The following is a 21,410-nucleotide window of genomic DNA, read 5'->3' as shown; positions in this document are numbered from 1 at the left end:
TGTGAAGAAAACACAATGCTGTTGTATACGCGTATTGCGTAGATGTCCCCCGCCGGCCCCGCAAGACACCCGGGAGTCTGCTCTGGTAAGTCTTGGGGGCAGAGGTAAAATGCATCGTGCGGACATTCACTGGCTGCAGCGATGCGCGCGTAAACAACCTCCGCTGCCGGTACGTCTGCACGATGTGCTTTAACAATCTCCCTTGCCGGGACTCCCCTCGTGGGAATTCCCGGCAAGGGAGATTGTTAAAGCACATCGTGCAGACGTGCCGGCAGCGGAGGTTGTTTACGCGCACATCGCCGCAGCCGGTGAACGTCTGAGGGATGCGCTTAGACAATCTCCCGTGCCGGCACTCCCCCCATTTGCTATTACTGTGAAAGATGAACAGATCTGATATATTATCTAGTTACTTAAAGATGCCCTACCAATTAAAATTGAGTTGTTTAACAAAGTTACATAAATTACATAAAATATAAACGAGCAGATTTGGCAGCAGAGTTGCAGTTTTAATTATGAAGGCAAGGACCATCCCAGTAAGCTTCTGTGGCAGTTAGAGCTTCACTGGCCCTGTATAATGTATAGTTAAATCAGCAAGCATTCTGTGTAGTCACTCATTACATTATTAATTATGCAGGTTCAGTGCTGCCCCTCTTGTTGGAGAAACTTGCATGTGTTGACCCTTAAACTCTTCTGCAAACTATTTCTGTAATGAATAGGCACTTATTGAAATCATTTTAAGTTTTATGGTATCCGTTGATCCTTTTGTGTCACACGACATGGTATTTCCTGCAATAAAATGTATATTAAACTGTCGATGACAAATGTTGTCTTACTTATAACAATTGAGCATTGAAGCATTTTCCGCCCTTTTGCTATATCTTTGTTCAACCGCACCTTCCCTCTCTTATTTAGAATACCAACACAATTGATATAATGGAACTATCCGGGCAAGTGGGGCATCCTTTTGAAATGATAGACATACATATGATTTTACATTTTTTTAACAAAAACCACAGCTTTTCCCAATTTTTACGTTGTACTCTTGCGTTTGTCGAATACAACTTTATAAGTATTAATTTTCTTGTCTTGAAAACACCTTATAAGTCTTGAATTTTAATGTCTCCTTGGCATTTATAGGCAAATATGAAAAAGTGCACATTGCTTATTGCAGGTTTTATTTTTGACATTCTTGGATTGTAGCCTTTCTAGCATTGACAAATTCCAAAACCGTCCTACAAAAGTATATGTTTCAGAAATGCAGACCGCTATTTCCCCACAAACCACTTCTAAAGTGTGTGCCATAAAAGCTGTACTTGTTTGCACGCCCTTTCTTCTGCAAGATAAGTGCAACATCCCCAGAGTATATTAACAACTTATATACATTCTTATGATGTGCAACAAAACTCTACCTTCCAAACTAGACCATTGTTGATGGGCTTTCTAGATTTCTTTTATTATACATGTCTGTTGGAAGGGGTACACTTTTTTGCGTTTATTTTTGCAGTGTTCTTTTTCACAGAGCAGTGCAACAAGACCAGAGATCCCCTTTGGGCATTGTAGAGGCCAGGAACCTCTCTTGTAGGAAATTTTACATTGTGTCTCCTGTTGGCATAGAAAACCAAGCTCTTCAAGGACATTAAAGCATGTCCCACAAAAGGAAGGGGTTAAAGATTTAGGACATTCAACAATACTACGAGTTATATTTCTGAAGCTGCGTTTAGTTATAAGTTTCAATCCAGCACATTACATAGACCAGCACCTTTTAATACAGTGAGTTAGTGATTTTATATCCTGCATTCTCGCCTTTGGCATTCCTGAACTTTGTTTGGATCCTGACGACTAACTGTGGACGCTTCTCGGTTATGTGGAGTTGTTTCCTTATTTTACGTTGTATTATACAGTGATATGTTGTGTTCATTTAGTTAATAAGCCTTCATATTTGAATTACAGTAGAGGCTGCGTCCAGCTCCCCTCAGGTGAGAACTAATGACTGAATCGTTCATTCCTGATGAACTGACATAGAAACATAATCACAGAAAAACTAACTTGCACTAGCGATAATCAGTTTCCATTTACTAATGTCTTAATGCATCTTAAATCAAATTATATTGTGAATTGAAGTTTATGAACATCAAAAAAATTGCACATTTAGACTTAAGTCCAATTTTAACTGCAAAACAGCTGAATTAACAACATGACAGCCAATGGTCAAATTTACTCCCACACCATTGTCCTCGCAGGCAAGTAGAAGTTTAACACATTTATTATTATTTATTGATTTTCTACAGCACTTGACTCATAAAGGCCTTCCCTTGATAATTTCCATTTAAGAATATGTTCTGTTTAAACACAGGTGAGTCAGTATTTAGATCTTTATTCCCAGGACACATACATTTCACATGTAAGGTTCTGCCCTGTCTATATGGGATGCATTACTGAGTAACTTATTCCTTTCTGTGAGATTATACATCCCACAAACAAAGTGTAGGGACCCTATTTATGTCTATTTCATATGTCTCTATATAAGAGGTGTAAATGAAGATGAAGTCATACATCTAGCAGTCAGGGGGGAACATTCAATTGGTTTATACTGTGATTTTTTTTTTAAATATTTTTTTTTTTTAAATATTTTTTTTTGCTTGCGTACATGTTAAATTCACAAGAAACCTTGCTGTTTCGTCCAGTCACAGTGTTATATGGTGTGGCGTGATCCCAAATCTATTAATATGAGAGTGCTTAGTCTATTCACACTACAGATTTTACACTATATAGAGACAATCTCATTTGATGGTAGTGTTTTTTTTATTTTTTTATTTCTAAATACACTTTTTTTCAGAATGGCACAAAAGGGATCCTAGTGTTTGCCTGGCTATTATTGGACCAATGGTGAGTGCACATTGATATGTAACAATTTTACACCAGAAACTGGAAAACTATTTGTATTGTCGCCATCAGGGGAACCATCCAGTTCCAACAAAATGTAAAAAAAAATATATAAAAATTTGGATTTTTTTTATAATTTTTTTTTTGAATTTTTTTTTATGAGCAAGTCCTAAAATTAGCGCTGTATCTTCACAAAAATCCTGGCATGGAAACGGTTAAAATTCTGGCATTTGACATACCCATGGGGGTATGTATTATTTCATGGGGTAAATTGGCCGAGTTCAAAAATGTCCCAAATAGGACACGGGGCAGAATGACCAGATTTGATAACAAAAAGGCTTTGAAATAGCAATATGCTACTTGTACTTATTGCCCTATAACTTGCAATAAACATAAAAACTTTTTTTTTTTTATAGTAAATTAGATGATGTAATCAAAGCAAATGTATCTAAATAACCTTCCTGAAAAAACCCAATGTATAATTTGTATGGATATAGTAAATTAGAAGAAAGCTAAACGTACACAAAAGAGTTACATTCTAAATTAGTTATAAATGCCATTGCCATGAAGCGTACAAATAATAAATAGCAGTGTCCTCAGGAGCCCTATAAACAAACAATGCATATGTAAGTACTTTGAGGTATGGAAGCATTTTCCATGCACTGAATAGAGTTCCTAGAGTTAATAGGTTATATAATAGGTGGCATTTTTGACTTGCAATTCATGGTAAACAATATTCTGATTTCTTGTGAACATTACCTGCTTTAGATGCCATGGTATGTCTTCACAGGAGTCTAAGCAGGGGCTAAAACTTCCCTTATCTCTCCCTTGTTATTAATAGTTGGGGATTGGTGGTTATTAATAGTTCCCTGTTTTCCTGCTTAGGTGCAACTTATTAGAACTACCAATTTATAGAGTTATTGGTGAAAATCCCTTAAAGGGACACTACAGCCTTCATATGCATTTTAATGCATATGATAATTTCAAGAGACCTCTTAGCTATTTTCTAGCAGTCGGGATCAGTGGCAAGAATGTTCTGAATACTAAGAACATGAAGTACTTAATAAGGATGCATTTTGTTGAGGCTGTCTGATACATTTTACTGCCACTTTAATAGTATGTGCTTTGTTTAGCTACCTCTTTTCAGTGCCTATTGCATGTATTTTATATCTGTGATGTTTGTAATATAGATTTTACATAGAACAACAAGACATCTTTTAAATAATGTACACTTAGTCTGCCAGTCTTCAAAATATTTCTATATTTTTTGTTTAACGCGTCTGTAGTCCTTGGTATTTTTCTTTAAACAAAGACTTTACAAGGAAGATATAAATGTGATTTTCCTGTCTGATCATTTGCACAACCGTAGTCCAATTCCACAACATATGTTTTCATTATAAAATATGGAATATCCAATTTTCTATTTGCGTTCCTTTCCACCCCGCTACACATAAAAATTCAAAAGTGAAGATAAATGGAAGAAGGTAGAGTGCTCTTACGGCTTCCTATCAGAATAATATGCTTACTGCCTAAATAATCATTGGGGTATTTGCATTGTCTGTTTAAATTTCCACTGAATGCGTAGTATTAGGATCCGTCGGGCTTATTTCATTCATTTTCTCCTTTTTATATTCAGGTTGACCCTGTTTTCACAAAGGAGGTGAAAAAAAAACTGGACAAGTAAGCAGACAGACTGGATGTTAAATATTAAATTTTAATTGGCATAAAAGATGCCAAGTCTGATATGATTTGTTTTTGCATTTGTTGCCTTTGCGGCAAATCGAGAGAGACATTCATCCAAACTCAAGTGGCCAGGCACAGCTTAACTTCTTGGGTGATGTGGCCATTTTTTATATGTTTTTTGCTTTGTAGCACTAAAAAGATATTAAAATGGTACAACATCCACTTTTAAACATTTCGAAAATAATTGATTAGCTTTATACAGTAACTTTCTTCATTTTCTTGTATAATAAAGAACTAATTAAGCGCATTTGCTCCTGATGAACCTTTTAAAATATTTACTTCTCCCACTATATTGTTTAAAATCTACTAGTAAGTTCCAGTCCTTGGTATAGGGCCCTGCAAATTAAAATTTCATATTTTTTAAAAAGATACAATTTGAATCTGTTCTACCATTTTTAATGTTTCCGACGAATGGGGAAATTGTGGCAGCCAATAGTGCTGGCTTCACGAGAGCGAGCCATGCTGTCAGCAGGTGGGGTCATGATGGTGCTGCAAGAGCATGTGACCATGGTGTAGTTGCCCCATAAATAGTATTTACTCAGACACATTATTTTACAGTTTTAGGATTATGGCTTTACATATACACGTGTGTTTCTTCTTTAGTCTTTAACCCCTTAGGGACAATGGGCGGTCCCTAAACCCATTGAAAACAATGCATTTTGAGCCCGTATGGGCTTTGTCAGAGGTTATTAAAAAATATTATCCTGTGTTTCTTTTGGCAGCGTAAACGGTGTTTACCTTATTCAGGAAATTCCTCAACAAGATCTCCAGGCCGTCATAAAGAGATGTTTTGCGGTGGTGAACAGCTCTTTGTCTGAAGGGATGTCAGCAGCTGTATTAGAGGTATGGTGTCGTTGCTATTGTTTAATGTTACATACAAAGAAGCCTGGACAAAATACAGATGGCTTTAAGGTTTGATGTATAACTGGTTATTTAAATGGAATCTATGAAGTCCCCAAAACACATTTGACAACAAGATCAGTTCATGCTGTTCAGTGGTATTCTGTACGCATTAGCAAGAATTGGTGTGGGATCACAGAAACCGGGCAAAGTAGGCGCCGGCCTGGGGCTAAGATCTTTGTGAGGGCGTCTCCTCTGCGGTGGACTGGACGGGCAGTCCAGTCCGCTGCATTGGAGGTGCCCACAAGCAGATCCACTAGAGGAGCAGAGCTGGTTGGGGATCTTTTTCCAACCGGCCCTCACTGCTCTTTTGCAGTGGTCCGCACAGAGCCGTTACCTCGACCCCATCGAACACCGTTGGGATGAACTGGAAGAGATATTAATGTCTATCTAGTTAGAATGCAATGTCATAAATGTCCCTGTTGGTGTAATGGTCAGGTCTCACAATACTTTTGTCCTTATAGTGTATGTGCCTGTCTGGGTATGTTAGTGTGTGTGTCTGGGTGTGTTAGCATGTGAATATGTGTCTTTGTTTGGGTATGTTAATAAAAGTGTGTTTGGTTGTGTTAGTCTCAGTATTTTGGTATTTTTGTGTGGGTGTCTGGTTGTGTATGTTATGTGTGTTGGTGCTGAGTGTCTGTGTATGCCTTAGTGCAAGTGCACCGCGACGGACGGAGCAGTGATGCAGAGGCCTCGCTCTTCCACCGTAGGACCTCAGAAAAGTAAGTGATGGGAAGAAAGGGGAGAGATATAGTGAGAAACAGAGGAAATATAGTTAGAAAATGGAGAGAGAAGTATATAGAGGAGAGAAAAGGAGAAAGAAAGGGGGGGGGCAAGAAAGGGAATAAATAAAGGGTAAGAAAGGAGATATAAAAGGGAGCAATAAGAGGTGGGAAGAAGGTGTTAATGAGAAAGGGGAGAGAAAAAGAGAAATGGGAAGAGAGAAATGGAAGACATGTTATACAGAAAAACAGGAGAGCTAATGAGAAAGAGGGGATCAAAGAAAGGGGTAAAGATTGAGAGAAAGGAGGAGAGATAGAGAATGAGCAGCAGAGATAAACAGAAAGAGGAGAGAGAAACTAAAAGGTGAGAGATATGCCGAGGCAAGTCTTATGGGTGCAATCTGGGTGCTGGGCCAGTCCAATGGGTGCTTGATAGTTCTGTGGGTGCAATCTCAATGCTAGGGCAAGACCTATGTGTGCGATCTGAGTGCTTGACCAGGCCTATTGGTGCTGGGCAGTTCTGTGGATGCAATCACAGTGCCGGGGTAAGCGATATGTGTGCAATATGGGTGCCAGGATGGGCTGGCCTTTGGAGTGTGCGACCTGTGATCTTTGTCTGCAGTGTAGGTGCTGTCAATGGGAGCGTGTGGGGTGATGTGTATGATGGGCTCATATGACTCTACCTGCCAAGGGACAGAGCCAAGGGGGTGCCAGGGATGACTAAGTCATACACAGACACTCAGCACCAACACATACATCCAGACACTCAGAAACTGAGGGTTTACCACGCTCACCACCACGTCAGAATCCCTTTACTGAAATGTTAAGCTTTCTCTTGTTTGTTACAGTACCCCTTTAAGTAAAATTGTTTAGCAATATACAAAGTATTCACACCAGGAAATATCTTTTTTATGTTAATAGTAGCATTTAGAAATGCCCAGATTCTTTTTAAAATTAGTATTATGGGAGCTGCTGGTAAACTACAGTCCTAATTATTTGCCTGACATAAGAATGCTTTGTAGGAAGCCTTGTTTTCCATTTAAAATGCTTTTTTTGTATAAAAATAGCACAATGTATTTCTAGGGCTGTCACATCTTCAAAATATGTGCTGGAAGTGTTTCATTAATGGAGAAGAGAGCAATGCTGATTGCCGCTGGCCGCATTTTCCATACACAGTATTAGTTTTTTTTTGTTTCTCTTTAACCCTTTATCAACATAGTAAGTACTCGTAGCTGCAACTGGTCGAGTCATATATCAGATCTTATTTTCCAGAAAAGTATTTTCATCTTAATGAATATTATTTATAATGCTTGCAAACCTTTATATTCTTTATTAATTCCAATATCATTTGCTTTTTGATGTAGTTATCAAATAAAAATAAGCAAAACACAATTCATTTAAAAGACAACTGATATAAAATATGCAATAAAAGTAAATTATATTTTCCTGTTTTTAAGGTTTTGTAAGAATGTCCCTGAATACATTGAAATGGATGCAGATCCCAGTATATGTGCAAATAGCATTGTACATAAGCACTTCTAGCACAAAAAGCTTAAAGATTTGTCTCCCCTTCCCCTTGAACTACATACTTGAACTATACCGTATTATACAGCAGAGACATTTATGTACATCAGCAGTGTTTAACATCTGAGTGTGGACAGCAGTGTGGTGTTTTTCTTCAATTTATAGTGTTTTTTTCTATAATATTCCCCATAAATGTTGTTCTGTTTACTGAGTGTAGCTACATATATTTTATCAACCTAATCGTGTGTTTACTGGTGGGCTATTACAATACTTGTTCTCTGGGGGGCAACAGAAATCTACTTTGCTATAACAAGCCTGACGCCAGTAAAGTTAGTGGGGGAACACCAGCTGGAGGGAGTGAAACTGGACTTTTGGTCCTCTACGGTGATCAATAAGCTCATCAGAACTAAGGAACCCATGGAGCAGGTTCCAGGGCCATCTGATGTTACAGCAGAGACTCTTTAGACTGATCAATCAGGCTGACACAAGGATAGACACGAAGCGAAGGTATGGATTTAGGGGGATGCATCCACCAATCCTGGCAAGCTGTGCTGTTTCAAACACTGCCCACTGTGCATCGTAATGGAGACATCTCTACGTTTGTACTGGGAGTGTCATTTTGCTAAATAATTATTGTGAACCCTGAAGTTTATTCATTAAAAGGAGACTTTGCATGAGAGGTGTGGTTTCAAATCCCTCACTTCACAATTTCTCCAGCAAGAAGAGCTGAGCTGGCCCTGCATACAATATAGTTCAATGTGAAAGGAGGCTTTGAAGACATTTTGCTGATTATATCATATACAGGGCCATCAATCCTCTTCTGCAGCTGCCATTTACTGTGGTCAGTCTTTCACAATGTTTTGTGAGGTGAAATGAATTAAACCAGAATGTCTTGCAAATGTTGCTGACAACTGTCCCTTCAGTGAATAGACCAAATAAATTATGTGGAGAATAAGTTCCTCTTCTACCACTGTATTCCGTATGGCCTTTTTCCCAGTACATCACACGGAAGATGCCATTAAAGATGCCTGGCGCTTAATGTGTTGTGTTAAGCGTGCTTTATGGTCCGCTAGGTTCTAGCTGAGGAGGGACCAGGCTTCTGTCCAACACTATCGCAGGCTGATTCTCAATCTTGTTTAAAGACTGTTCCGTCATTGACAGTCTAGAGAAGGAAGACAAACCCCCAGGCCCCCTCTCTTGCTTCTCGACCCTTGACATTTTGTTTTCCTTCCCCCATCCCCAGTTGGTGTCCTTGCTGCATTTCCCCACTATCTGCGCCCCTGGAACTGTTCGACATTTTACTGTTTTGCCATGTTTACTATTATTTCTGTATAGTATGCATGTCCTGAATGTTTATTTCAACAGGCACCCTTTTATACGGTATATCTAAAATAGTAAGCACTCTTTTATAAGGGTGTTATAAACAAAAAGTTCAGGTTTATACATAAAATCAACTTGGTCTCTAACAGGACACTTATAAAGATACCTAGTCACTGTTACAGACTTAACCCCTTAACGGCCAGTGATGTGCCAGGTACGACATTGAACAAGCTTAGAAAGCGATCTACGATCGTTTTCTTCGCTTAAACGGTGTTTCTGTAATGCCTTGATGTTGAAGCATTCAGCAACACCGTGATTGGCATCAGGGGCTCGGTGTGTACACTGTATGGTGGCGGACACCCATTTTTAAAAGAGCTTAGGAGGCGATAAACGATAGTCGTCAGAAGATGGGTACACTGTGGTCATAAAGGGATGGACATGGTCAGCAACAATACTCCGGTAGGCTGTTGCATTTAAATGATGCTCAATTGGTACTAAGGGGCCCAAAATGTGCCAAGAAAATGTCCCTCACTCCACCACCAGTGCCATGGCATTTTCGTCGACCATAACTGCGGCTCATTGGACGTGATTGGCTGATTAGCTATTTGTGTTAACAAGCAGTCGAACAGGTGTACCTAATAAAGTGGCCAGTGAGTGTATAAAAGACTGTAAAGTAAGAATGCTTTTAGAAATACATTTTTATAATTTTAACAAAATGCAGTATTTTATTTTTTTTTTTAAGCGCTCTTACTTCATAGCATTGTAATGAGAGTGTGTAATAAACAATTATATAAACATAGCACACACACACTGATGCTGGATAGTGGGTACTCTTACCCATTTTTATTTGCTTGTTCATGCTGGATGCACTGTTCTTGCAAACAATAAGACCACTTTTACTTTTTGTAATAAAGAGAACAAGGCAAGATCATTTGTGTTCCATGAAATGAAGGTCATTGTATGGCAATAAAATATTTAACTTTTCCTTTTACCCCTTACCTTTTGTATCACGCAGGCGATGGATTTAGAAGTTCCAGTGTTGGCAAGGGATATACCTGGAAATGCTGCAATAATAAAGCATGGAGATAACGGACTGCTCTTTTTCACGCCCCAGGTAATATGAATTCTACTTTCTAGAGTATATCATTGGACAGATCTCTATAATCTATATTAAATTTAATATATTAATTATGTATTGGAAATGTCTACAGCAAACATTTGTTTTCTTAAAAATAAAAACAATTACATTTCATGTGTTTTATATTACCAATTTTGATTTTACTTTTTTGGCAGTCCTTTGGAAGGACACACTTAGAAGAGGATGTTTCTTTCAAATCTAGTTAGTGTTGCTAAAAATGCACAGAATGAGTAAAAGGTATTGATCTAGCCTACTCGCCAAAGGAAAACTTTGAAATCAAATAAAAATGTTCTTCAAGGCATATGCTGAAATAAACAGGGGAAGTTACCTACATAAGTAAAAGCAATACTTGAGATGAGAATTTTGCTTTTCTAAGGGGAAATTACACTTATTAGATGTGGTCTTTTGCCTTTCTTCATAATAATTGGTTTGTGACTCACCAAAGGTTTTGAAAATGCTTTTTTATATTTAAAGGAAAATAGGATACAATTTCTAAATATGTGTGAAAGCTGACTGAATGTTGACCGCATTTAGAATTCCAGATGATTAACTGGAGAAAAAGTTTTTAAAAACACTTTAGAAAGTGTTATGAATGTGTAGCGTTTTTTTTTTTTTTTTTATTATTTTTTTTTACTACGTAGCTTAGGTATGGTAAGCAGTGACCTGGAGGATTTCAAGTTTAAACGGCCTAAAACATCTGAACCTTTTAATGTAAAAGCTGTCAATGCATGTTCTTTATGTACTGATGTGACTTTATAAACCCCCAGAAGGGAACTAGTGAATGAGGTCTTGGCGATTTAGTTTCTGATTGACAGCTGATTTGATTTTTTAATGCAACATGTTTCATTGTTGATGACGATAACGTCAAGTGACATGAAAAATAACTTGTCGAGTGCAACTTTTAAAGGCGATTCCACAAGTCAGGATAAAATAAAGTGTTATGGTTAGGGCTCTGAGAATAGTACATTATCAGCAAAAATAGTTTTATTTATATCAAAAACACTTCCCTATATTGTGGCCAGTAGCCATATGGGGAGAATACCTGGACTCATTGAATACATAGAATCAGATCCTGATATATGTATGCAGAACTAAAACTATATTTCGAGATGCTTTATTATACAAAACTAATGTCCACACTGTGTCATTACAATACACAGTTTACTGTGCAAGTTATTAACATGAGGCGCCCCTAACCGTGCCTGATGACATCACGCACCTTTTTGTGATTGGGAACACTTAATAATCCCTTGACAACAGTTGAATCACTTGGCACGTCACGGGTCAATGATAGTTTTCTTCACCCAAACCATGTTGCTGTAATGCCTCAATGTCGAGGTGTTCAGCAACACTGAGATCGGCATCAGGGGCAAGATGGCGGCATCCTTTAAAAAAAATAAACTTTTTAATTAAAAGTTTCGGAGCCCAACTTTCTAATTACAATGTGATTAGTAAAATAAATAAATAAATAAAAATAGTTTAACACAAATAAGAAAAATGGTAACATGTAAAAATAACTCATGTCCACTCATGTCACCATAAGGAGAACCTTCCAGGTACAAAAAAAAGCCACTAATGGAGTGAGTATATATATCCCCTTTTACAGGGTGGTTCCCTTTTTTACCTGCCCCAGGGAGATGTTTGGAATTATTGCTTCCATGTTAATTGTGTATTTTGGGAACACTTGGAGAGTAGGGTGAGCCAGTGCCCCACTCCACACTTTGAGCAGCAGAGGAACAGCAGATCTGAATCCAGTCTGGAGATTCCAGCATACTCTCATGAGTACTCGCCTGTTTTCACTAATTAAAGGGAGAGGCGGTTAAATAGCCTCTGGATCTGAGCAGAGAGATATAATTTGGCTCCCTGAGAGAGAGAGCGAGAGAGGGAGAAAGCCGCTATGTTATTGATTGCTGCTGTTACATGTAGCCTGGTTGTGTTGTAATGGATAAGCTGTCCAACCGCAGTTAGGTTGGAGAACTTTGTTTAGTTAGCACTCATAAGAGTAAGGATTTTGTTTTCGATTTGTTTTGTTCTGTTTTGCCTATCTTAAAAAATAAAAACAGGCACCAGCCTTTTATTTAACCTTCCTTGTGTCTGAGCTGTCTCTGCAACCTGGAAGACTGTGTATGAGCAAAGATTCCTGGACAGAATTCCAAGTTAAGAGGTATTTTGTCACTATATATATATATATATATATATATATATATATATATATATATATATATATATATATATATATATATATATATATATATATATATATATATATATATATATGTTTATTTTATGAGCAAGTCCTAAAATTAGCGCTCTATCTTCAAATAATTCCCGCATGGAAAGCGTTAAAATACTGGCATGTTAAATGCCCATGAGTTGTCTAGTTTTCAGGAATGTATGACTTGATGGGGTAAATTAAATTGGCTGGGTTCAACAATGTCCCAATTAACATAGGCGGCAGGATGACCACATTTCCAATTTGGAAAATGCATACTTCCCAAATGTGGCCTTTTAATCCCCAAACCACCCGACAAACCCATGCATGGGTATCACTGTACTCGGGAGATGTTGCTGAACACATATTGGGATGTTGTGTGACAGTGACATATACCAGGAGCTTTTTTCACACCTGAAGTAAAATGTGTGTGGTAGGAATTATATTCAAAGATGTTCTACATAGCACATGGGGTCAGAATTACCAGATTTGGAAAAAGTGGTTTTATAATGGCAAAACGCTACTTGTAATTGTTGGCCCATAACATGCAAACAAATATAAAAAATTGAGTATTTCTAAACGCAGTACAAATAGTAGAACCCATTTAGCTGTCTTTTTTTCCGTTGGCTTTTATAGATGAATACAATATTTTTCAAGTAAAAGTCGTAAAAAGTCCTTTTTTCCCCCCCCTCAATTTTTCACCATATTTAAAATTTGGTAAAGTAAACGATATAATACAATCAAAACAATGACATCTAAAGAAAGCCCTTCTTGTCCTGAAAAATTATATATAAATAACTTGTGTAGGTTCAGTAAACAGGAAAGAAGAAAATTCCAGCTAAACACGAGCACCGCAGAGATGTAAAAAAAAAAAAAAAAAAAAGGCATTGTCACGGAGGGTACAAAAAATAAAATCAGCCATTGTCACAAAGGGGTTAATATCCCTCTCCCTATACATAACTCAATTCAGCTCATGCATACTTCTACATAAGAATTTATTTAACTAGGAAACACAGTACTTTAAAACATCTCAATGAAAAAAAACTACTTGTATAAAAGGACTTTCAAGTGCTGCTTTAGTGCCCTCAGCTGGTTATAGTCTGCAATACAATGTTTTTTCTTCACCATGGGGATTGTGATACCTTTTTTGCTTACGGGGTGAAGTTGTACCTCACAAATGGATTTGTAGAAGCAGACAGTGTGTGTCTTAAAGTGCCTAAAGGGTATGGTGGTGGATTGTGAGCCAAATATGCCAGTTTATAACACATCGATATTATTATAAGATTTAACGTCGGGTGTATTTTACCTCAGCACTTCAAACACAACTTTGGTGTTGTGGTTAAACAAATAATATAATTGTTGCTTGCACCTGCAACAGTGTGCATTATGTGTCTTTCTTTGCTATGTACTTATAATGTAAATTTAAAATATATAAATACATTTTAGTACAACAATATGTTCTAATGGGCCATGGAGCCCCATGTATACTGGAAGTCCCTGCGTCTGTTTTCCTGACCACATTTTAATTGCTATGTGTCGGTTTATTCTAGAATTATCCATCTCCCTTTATAAAAAGGTATTTTTTTTTATAATTCTACCTCTATTGCATATCTATGAAAAGGGAATGTTATATGTTTGTATGTTAATGTGCTAATGCAAGGTCTTAAAGCGACACTCCAGACAGTCTACAGTGGCCACCTTGGTTGGGAGGTTGTTTTTACAACTGTCCTAGAAAAACAAACTGATAATTCCAATTCACAAGAGAAGCATTCTTGACCAGCATTATAAAGATCAGATTTATTTAGAAATGAGATGATAGATTATCTGCTTCCATATTGTAGAGAAAATAATTTTGGCTATTATATAATTTAACAGACCTCAATTATTACTGAATGGTCTCCGCCTAGAATTTTTAGTGTGGAAGGTTCAGACCGAGAGATTGTCCGTCTGGTTTTGTCAGGTTTTTCTTATGAACACATGTCTATATTGAATTTAATATTGACACCAATGGGTTCTGTTCACTAAAGGGAAAGGTTGTAGGTGAGTGGTAGTTCCACGTTCCATTCAGTGTGTATTATGAAGGGCCAACAGTAGCAATCCCCCCCCTCCCCCCCCGCAAGAAGGCTTCCTGCATAATTCAATGAGTAATACTTTGACAAATTCACTAATTTAACTATACATCATACAGGAGCTCACTGGGGTTGGACCATCATGATGTAAAGTCAAGTCAGGGTTAAAATCGCTTATCTCCTGCTAATTCTCCATTTAGTGAATAAACATCATAAACTGTTCCAATGTTATTTGTAATATGGTATTACAAAAATGGTCTCTATAGTGGTTTAAAACGGAACATACAGTGCCAGCAACAATATATTTGATGTAAAACATTTTATTCAGATACTTACTCTATATGAACTGTATTTACCATTTCTGCTGCAAATTGAAAAGCAGCATTTTGTTTTGAAATGTTACTAATGGGGAAGATGCCTTTTTGAGTCACTGGCAGTAATTATTGGCTTTCACATTGACATGTAGGTTTTAGCCATCTAGTCTAAAGGCTTTCTCTACAGCAGCTGAAAGTTGTTTTTTTTCTGATCATGTTTATCAGACAAATAGTGAATAATAATTCTGCACTATTTAGAACCTGTTTGTACATCTACCAAAGTACATACACACAGGCCATGTATGTGTATCTGATTCAATGGTGTAATCGCTACACTAATAGTCATGGCTGTCTTTAATAATAATATTGATTGCCCCCCCACTGCCTGGCATACAATCACACCCTTCACTCAACACCAAACCCCCCCCCCCAAAGGACTTGCCATACTGACTCTGCAGATCAGGAAGCGTGCGGTCTTCCCTCCTTCTGACCCCAGCACTACTCCACATGCGATGTCCTCACGCCACACTGGTCCCCGGCTTCACTGTGCCACCCCCCCCATGCTGTTCAGGTATAGATTAAAAAAGTATGTAGCCATAGTTAATATTGGTCTTCCTGGATCTTTGTGCATGTACCTTTTTTTAAGATGTCCCTACAGTGCGTTTTGCTACTAGGGAGGGTTAATCTCCTCTGGGTGGTCTATTTCTGGTTCCCCATGGCTGCAGATTTTCCAGGGATAGACAAAGTGTCCATGCCAAGGTTTATGAAGGACCGTAAAACCTTAAATTGTCCACAGGGATTGTGTGCAGGGATGATTGATGCGGAGGAGTGAGAGGGGCACCAAGCCGTCGCTCATGAATACGTTTTGTGGTGGTGCCAGCATTTCATAAATAAAAAAAAAATTGGGGAGTCGTCTTATAACTGAGCAAATACGGTATTTGTGTAATTTTCAAAACTTTTGCCCATGACTGTAATGCTGCCATGGATAGCCAGGAAAGGAAAATTACGATGACTAAGAATTGTTTGCTATATTTAAAAAAAAAAAAAAATAAATAAATAAAAAAAAAAGGGAAGCCAGCGCCCTCCTGATACAAAAAATGGCAAATGAACAGGCACTCTCTAGTTTTCTACAAAAAGAAAGCGTTTCTTTATTGTTACTAAAAAAAAAGTGGTGGGACCACTTTTGCAATTGGAGCATGATACTAAATATGCCAGATCTTTGTCATGCATGCTGTTGTCTTTTTCTTAATTTTGAAAATCCATACTATGTAAATAAGGAAATCATTCCCATAATTCTATTCTTAGGAAAGCTTAACTGCACACGATAAATCATACATTTGGGCAACAACAGAGTTATTGTCATAATTCTTCCAATGGGTATATTTAATCATCAAGCACTGTATTCAATAAAGTGTTCATTATTTTAAGACATTTTTTGTTTTGCTCATTCAACATCTATTATAATAGCAATATGCCTTTGCCAAACTAAATCTACAAGGAATCAAACTTGTAAGAAATATTTTGTAAAACACGATATTAAAATTAATTTTGGGGTTTTTTTTTTCTGGAAAGTTATTTCATCAAAGTGGACTTTTCAGTTTGCAGAACCTACATTTCAATAGATTTGTGTACTCTTTAAATATAATAATAAAAAAAAAAGTCAAGGAAAAAAACACTTGATGCAGTCTACTTTAGTCCACTTAGTGTCACATATGAATGGTGCGAGTGGTCTAGGCTGATATGGTACAACTGATAAGTAATGCAGAAGACAAAATCATTCCTGGTTATATGGTGGACTTTTAATAAGTTTTGTGGGTGTCAAGCACCCTGTTCCAGTAGTAAATGCTATATAATGCCTCTTACTTTACTGATTTATGCACACAAACTGTTGTCTGTATAAGAGTGCCTTTGTCAGTTCTCTTTGACACTGAGCTTTGTATGAGAGGTCCTTGAACACCAAAGAGAATATACAGTATATTCCTGGCACAGGTCTCCCTGGAATTGCCCAAAGAAAAGAGATCTTGATACTGAATATTCACATATGTATATAGTTGTACACGTGGTTATTTAAACACAAATGCATTCTTTTTCAGCGGTAAATAATGACTCTTCCAAGTAATGCAAATGCAAAACTTCATCCATATGTAGTGCTGTCTTTTAGATGAAAGATTATGCTTATTCTCAATGGGAATAAGATGTTTTTACTCTACTCTTATGGGGTATACATAAAGCCTCCTCTGGTACATTAAAGGCTTTACATTTAACTTAGTAGTGTTGGCAGAAGTGGTGAGACTTTTGGGGTGGTGAGGTGAACTATTTGGATTAGATTTGGCTGCTTTTTGGCCCATGGGAAGAGTGATCAGCTAGCATGAAGTTGTAGGGGACATGTTACCACACTCATACACAAAACACATACTTTGTATCCAAAATTGTAATAATAAAAACGCAACAACAAAAATTTGGATGAATCAAGCCGTGGACTTTTATTTAGTTTAACAATACATACAAAGACTTCACTCATAACTTGAACTTTATAAACTGATACTACACATTAACCAAAACTTAACTCTTGGCATAAGCCCCAGAGCACATCTTAGACATATCACCTTGCCAACCGCCCTATAAGCCAGCTGGCCCAAATCAAATTAGCAGTTCACCCCATGATCATAGGGTAACCATACCCCAATAAAAGCCACGACAATATATTATACCTTATTTTCTTTTCTTTTTTTTTTTTTTAAAACAACTTCAACAATATCAAGGGAGGGAGGGCGGGCGCATCTTCATTAGCTCGTCCATCTTCAGCGCACCGCTTCGCCACTGCTCACCAGTCTCAAGGACAGTGCAGTATCGGCTAGGCGGTACGCCAGGTAAGTAAAACAAACACCTCAGGGACGCTCCTTATATAGATAGTTTTCCCGCCCTTAGCGCAGCGCGAGGCAGGGCGCAGCCTATCTAAACGCAGCGCGAGACACCCGCGAGCCGGCACGCGACACCCGAAAAAGGCGGCAAGCGCTAGCGCAGGCGCAAAAGCACTTTCAGTTATATAACCAATTTTTTTTTTTTTAATACGCTGACCTTTATTAACCCCACTCCTATTAAATCTTATGTGAAACCTTTACTTAGTCCCCACACCTTCGTGTCACCCTGCCCTATTTCATGGTGCAGGCTTTATCAGTAGGACTTTAAAAATGTTTAAATTTTTTTTTTTTCTTTCATGTAGATTGGCAGTTTTCGCTGTTATGTATGTGCATTGCATAAGTTGTTTTTTCTGTAAACTGCAAAATGTTCCAAATTTCCAAGGGCAACCCCAACATTCAAGCTTGTGGATGTCCCAGTTCGCATCTGATATATATAGTGTTTTTGTGTGTGTTTACATCGAGCAGTCTATACAAACTTCCCCAAAATACCTACACACGTAAATGTGTATATGTTTAGCAGGGTTTCATTTTTAATCCATGAGTTTTATACAGGTTTTTTTCTTATTTTGCCACATAGTACAATTTTGCAGGAAAAAAAAGGAAATTAGTATTTTGTTAAACTTAATAGTAACTTTACTTTGATCACAGTCTTAATAATCCACTTATGCTGAAGGTTAACTGCAGTGTATAGTGTTGCAGAATCGTTCTCCAGATTCTCTTCATCCATTATTAGCACTTTTTGGTTCTGTAGATGTCGCCTCCTAATGTATTCAAGATGCCTCATTAGCAATAAGCACAAAGCCAATTGAGTAAAGATGAAACAATGTACAGCACCAGCTGTCCTTCAGTCACAGAGCCAGTCAGGTTTACAATGTGATCACCCAGCCAGGGCTTCATCTACTTTTGGGCACGTGTCTTATTGAGCATTTTTCTTCTCATTAGCTGCCTTTCTGCATTTATCTCATAATATCCTCAAATAAGTGCCCTTGGTTATAACATTCATTATTGGTTGTCATAGCTATTAACAGTGGCACTACGTTTAACTCTTTGCTTTATATTATATAATATTTTGGAAAGACCGTTTTCCACCCTTTTATTGCCAGAAACAATTAAGAAAAGGTTTACTACAGGAAATGTACCGAGTACCATATGTGCTATAATCATCCCAAAGCCACAAAGTGTGCTTCATACTATAAATATATATAACTCTTCTGTGGCTTGAAGTACAGTGCTCTCCTTTTAATGAGCCAGGCCAAGCAAAGTTTTGAGCCCACATCGGTATTCCAGTTCCACATGTGAGAATACCAAGCAGGCAGTTTTTTTGCTTGTATGTAAAGAGCAGCTATGATGAATGTGACTACAGTCTTATCTTGCGTGTCTTATGATAAGAGAGAGGTAGTTGGGTGTTGCTTTAAGAGCAGTGCAAACCTGGAGTCTGTATTCTAGTCCACATGCATCGCAAAATAAATTCTATAGGATTGTTTTGTTCCCAGACAGCTCGGTGCATGAAAAGTATGGATTCCCTGAAACACAGACGTCTGACATAGATCATCTAAAGTACCTTGATGTCTATAGTGCATTTTAATGGTGTATGCTGTTCTCTTTCAGGAGTTTCTCCAGCTCTCCAAAAGACTGATGTGTGAACCAGGTTTGAGAAGAAAAATTGTCTCAAATGCAAAAAAATACATACAGACCCACCATTCGTGGGAACTTGAAAGGGAGAAGTATCAAAACCTGGTTCTATGTCTCAAAACAGATCAATGACTCTGATACAGACAGATATTTTATTTTTAAACGCAATTGACGGCATTTTGAAACAGACTTATTTTATCTATAGTTTTAACAAATGCCTCTTAACTTTTTCTTGATGTTGTAGGAGACATGCTGTGGCTTTCTTTTAATTATATTTTATCAGTGATGAGGTTAAATCATAAATGTGGCTTACGTGTTCACCATAATTATATTGCACAAACAATATTGAAGACAACACTCATCTGTTCTGCTTACACCTACCTCCTTTGCTGCTGATTTGCCAGCAAATCATATCCTGTGAGCCTTTTTGTAGTGTCCAAGCAATATTGCCTCAGGTGTTTTACTATTACACATTGCTTTTTTTTGTTTTATATAGTTAGCATTTTTAATTGTTTTACAATGACTTTTTTTAAACATGTTTCTAGGTGCAATTACATTGAGTGAATTGGGGTCTTGATGTGCTCAATTGTGGGATTTTATTTGCCATGTATGTGTACGCTTCTGTATGCAGCCTGTCTCAACTGCCAAAATGTTTAGACATATGACTTTTATTATACTTAATTAGGCTGCATACTAAAGCAAATTAAAATAGTGGGGTAGTAAAAATGTTTTATGCACATTTATATTCTATGACTAAAAAAAGTCATGTAAATTAATAAAAATTATTTAAAGGTATGTGTGTTTACTGTGTGTAACTGGTCCTATAGGGATTTCTATGTGAAACTACTAGTCTTAGTTATTGGTTTGAAAAGGTGGGTAACGACAATATGAACGTAGCATCAAAGGGGTCACATCCCGATCCTCATTACCATTTAAGAAGAGATCCCTGCATATAGCACTGAACTGACCTGTGTCCAAGATATAGACAGACCCTACCATGTTTAGCTGCCAAATCAAGCCCAGGTAAATACCAGAGATCATAATTATCTGGTGTACTCCGCCAACTTCACAGTTGGTGAATCATTTCTTAATTGCTGAGTTGTTTAGACAGATGCCACTTTATAAACCAAATATAAATTACTAGGATGGCATTGTTGGGCTCTGAAGACTGACACTTTCTGAACTTCTTGCCTACAAACCTAAGTTATTTAAAAATCCAAAGTGAAAATCTGTATCTGTTGGAATAACAGTGAAAATCTGTTATTCCAACATGCAACTAGAATTAGATGAAATTTTGCAAGTTACGAGGAATTTAGTATAGATACGAGAGAACAGATGTGCTTGGGTGTCCTTTAGTGTAAGGGAGTGAGTGTAAGGGACTGTGGAAGTGATTGATTAGAAGTCAAGGACCTAACATAATGTTCCATTTGTTGGTAGAAGAAATATATTCGAAAAGGCGGAGGAAGAATTTGTGAAACCTCCCCCTACTTAAGGAAAGTTTGTCTTAGGCAGTGTCCATAGGTGTGAGATCTCTAAGGGCACCTTTTTGACTACATGGGTGCAAATGCAATTATGTTGGAGTAATAGGCTCGAAAAATATGTGAGCTCCCCTGAGGAAACTTTCCTTTTCCAATTTGATAAGGTTGGTGAGATAAAGGGACAGTTTACCCTGTTGAATGCCTTCTCTGCATATCAATATAAAAGATATGGTAGTACACAAGTAAAAAGGCCAGAGGGTAGGACAATGTCCTAACTACGTTCAGCACAAAGTGGGCTATGCAGTCAAAAAATTTGACCAACAAAACCAAGAGTCCTCGTGAGGAAAAGGTAAAGCCCTGTAGGTGATGGTGTGAACGAATGGGACTGCCCAAACTGTGGCATATAACATTAAAACAACATTAAACCAGTATGACACGACAATGGGTCATTGTTCAACATGGTGTTTGTGTTTGAATACCTGCATGTGTGAGACCAAATAGTCTGGAGTGTATTACTAGTGATTGCAAACAATAAGTCAAGGATCAGGGGTGCT

The 21,410-nt window shown here is 37.6% G+C and overlaps 1 protein-coding gene across 1 annotated transcript in view; it reads left to right on the top strand.

The window, feature by feature from the left end:
* The window catches only part of GLT1D1 (glycosyltransferase 1 domain containing 1), a 35,277-nt gene extending 15,106 nt beyond the window's left edge, over positions 1–20,171 (top strand). The window contains exons 8-12 of the mRNA XM_053471798.1: positions 2,837–2,886; positions 4,520–4,563; positions 5,349–5,469; positions 10,108–10,206; positions 19,355–20,171. Coding sequence (XP_053327773.1) covers positions 2,837–2,886; positions 4,520–4,563; positions 5,349–5,469; positions 10,108–10,206; positions 19,355–19,510 — 470 coding nt within the window. The 3' untranslated portion in view covers positions 19,511–20,171. The remainder of the gene's footprint in view (positions 1–2,836; positions 2,887–4,519; positions 4,564–5,348; positions 5,470–10,107; positions 10,207–19,354) is intronic.
* The last annotated feature ends 1,239 nt before the right edge of the window (positions 20,172–21,410 follow it).

This window comes from Spea bombifrons, chromosome 1, assembly GCF_027358695.1.
Source record: "Spea bombifrons isolate aSpeBom1 chromosome 1, aSpeBom1.2.pri, whole genome shotgun sequence".
In the NCBI taxonomy this organism is placed as follows: Eukaryota; Metazoa; Chordata; class Amphibia; order Anura; family Pelobatidae; genus Spea; species Spea bombifrons.
Note: the sequence above shows the minus strand (reverse complement) of the source record. Positions and strands in the feature narration are given on the sequence as shown.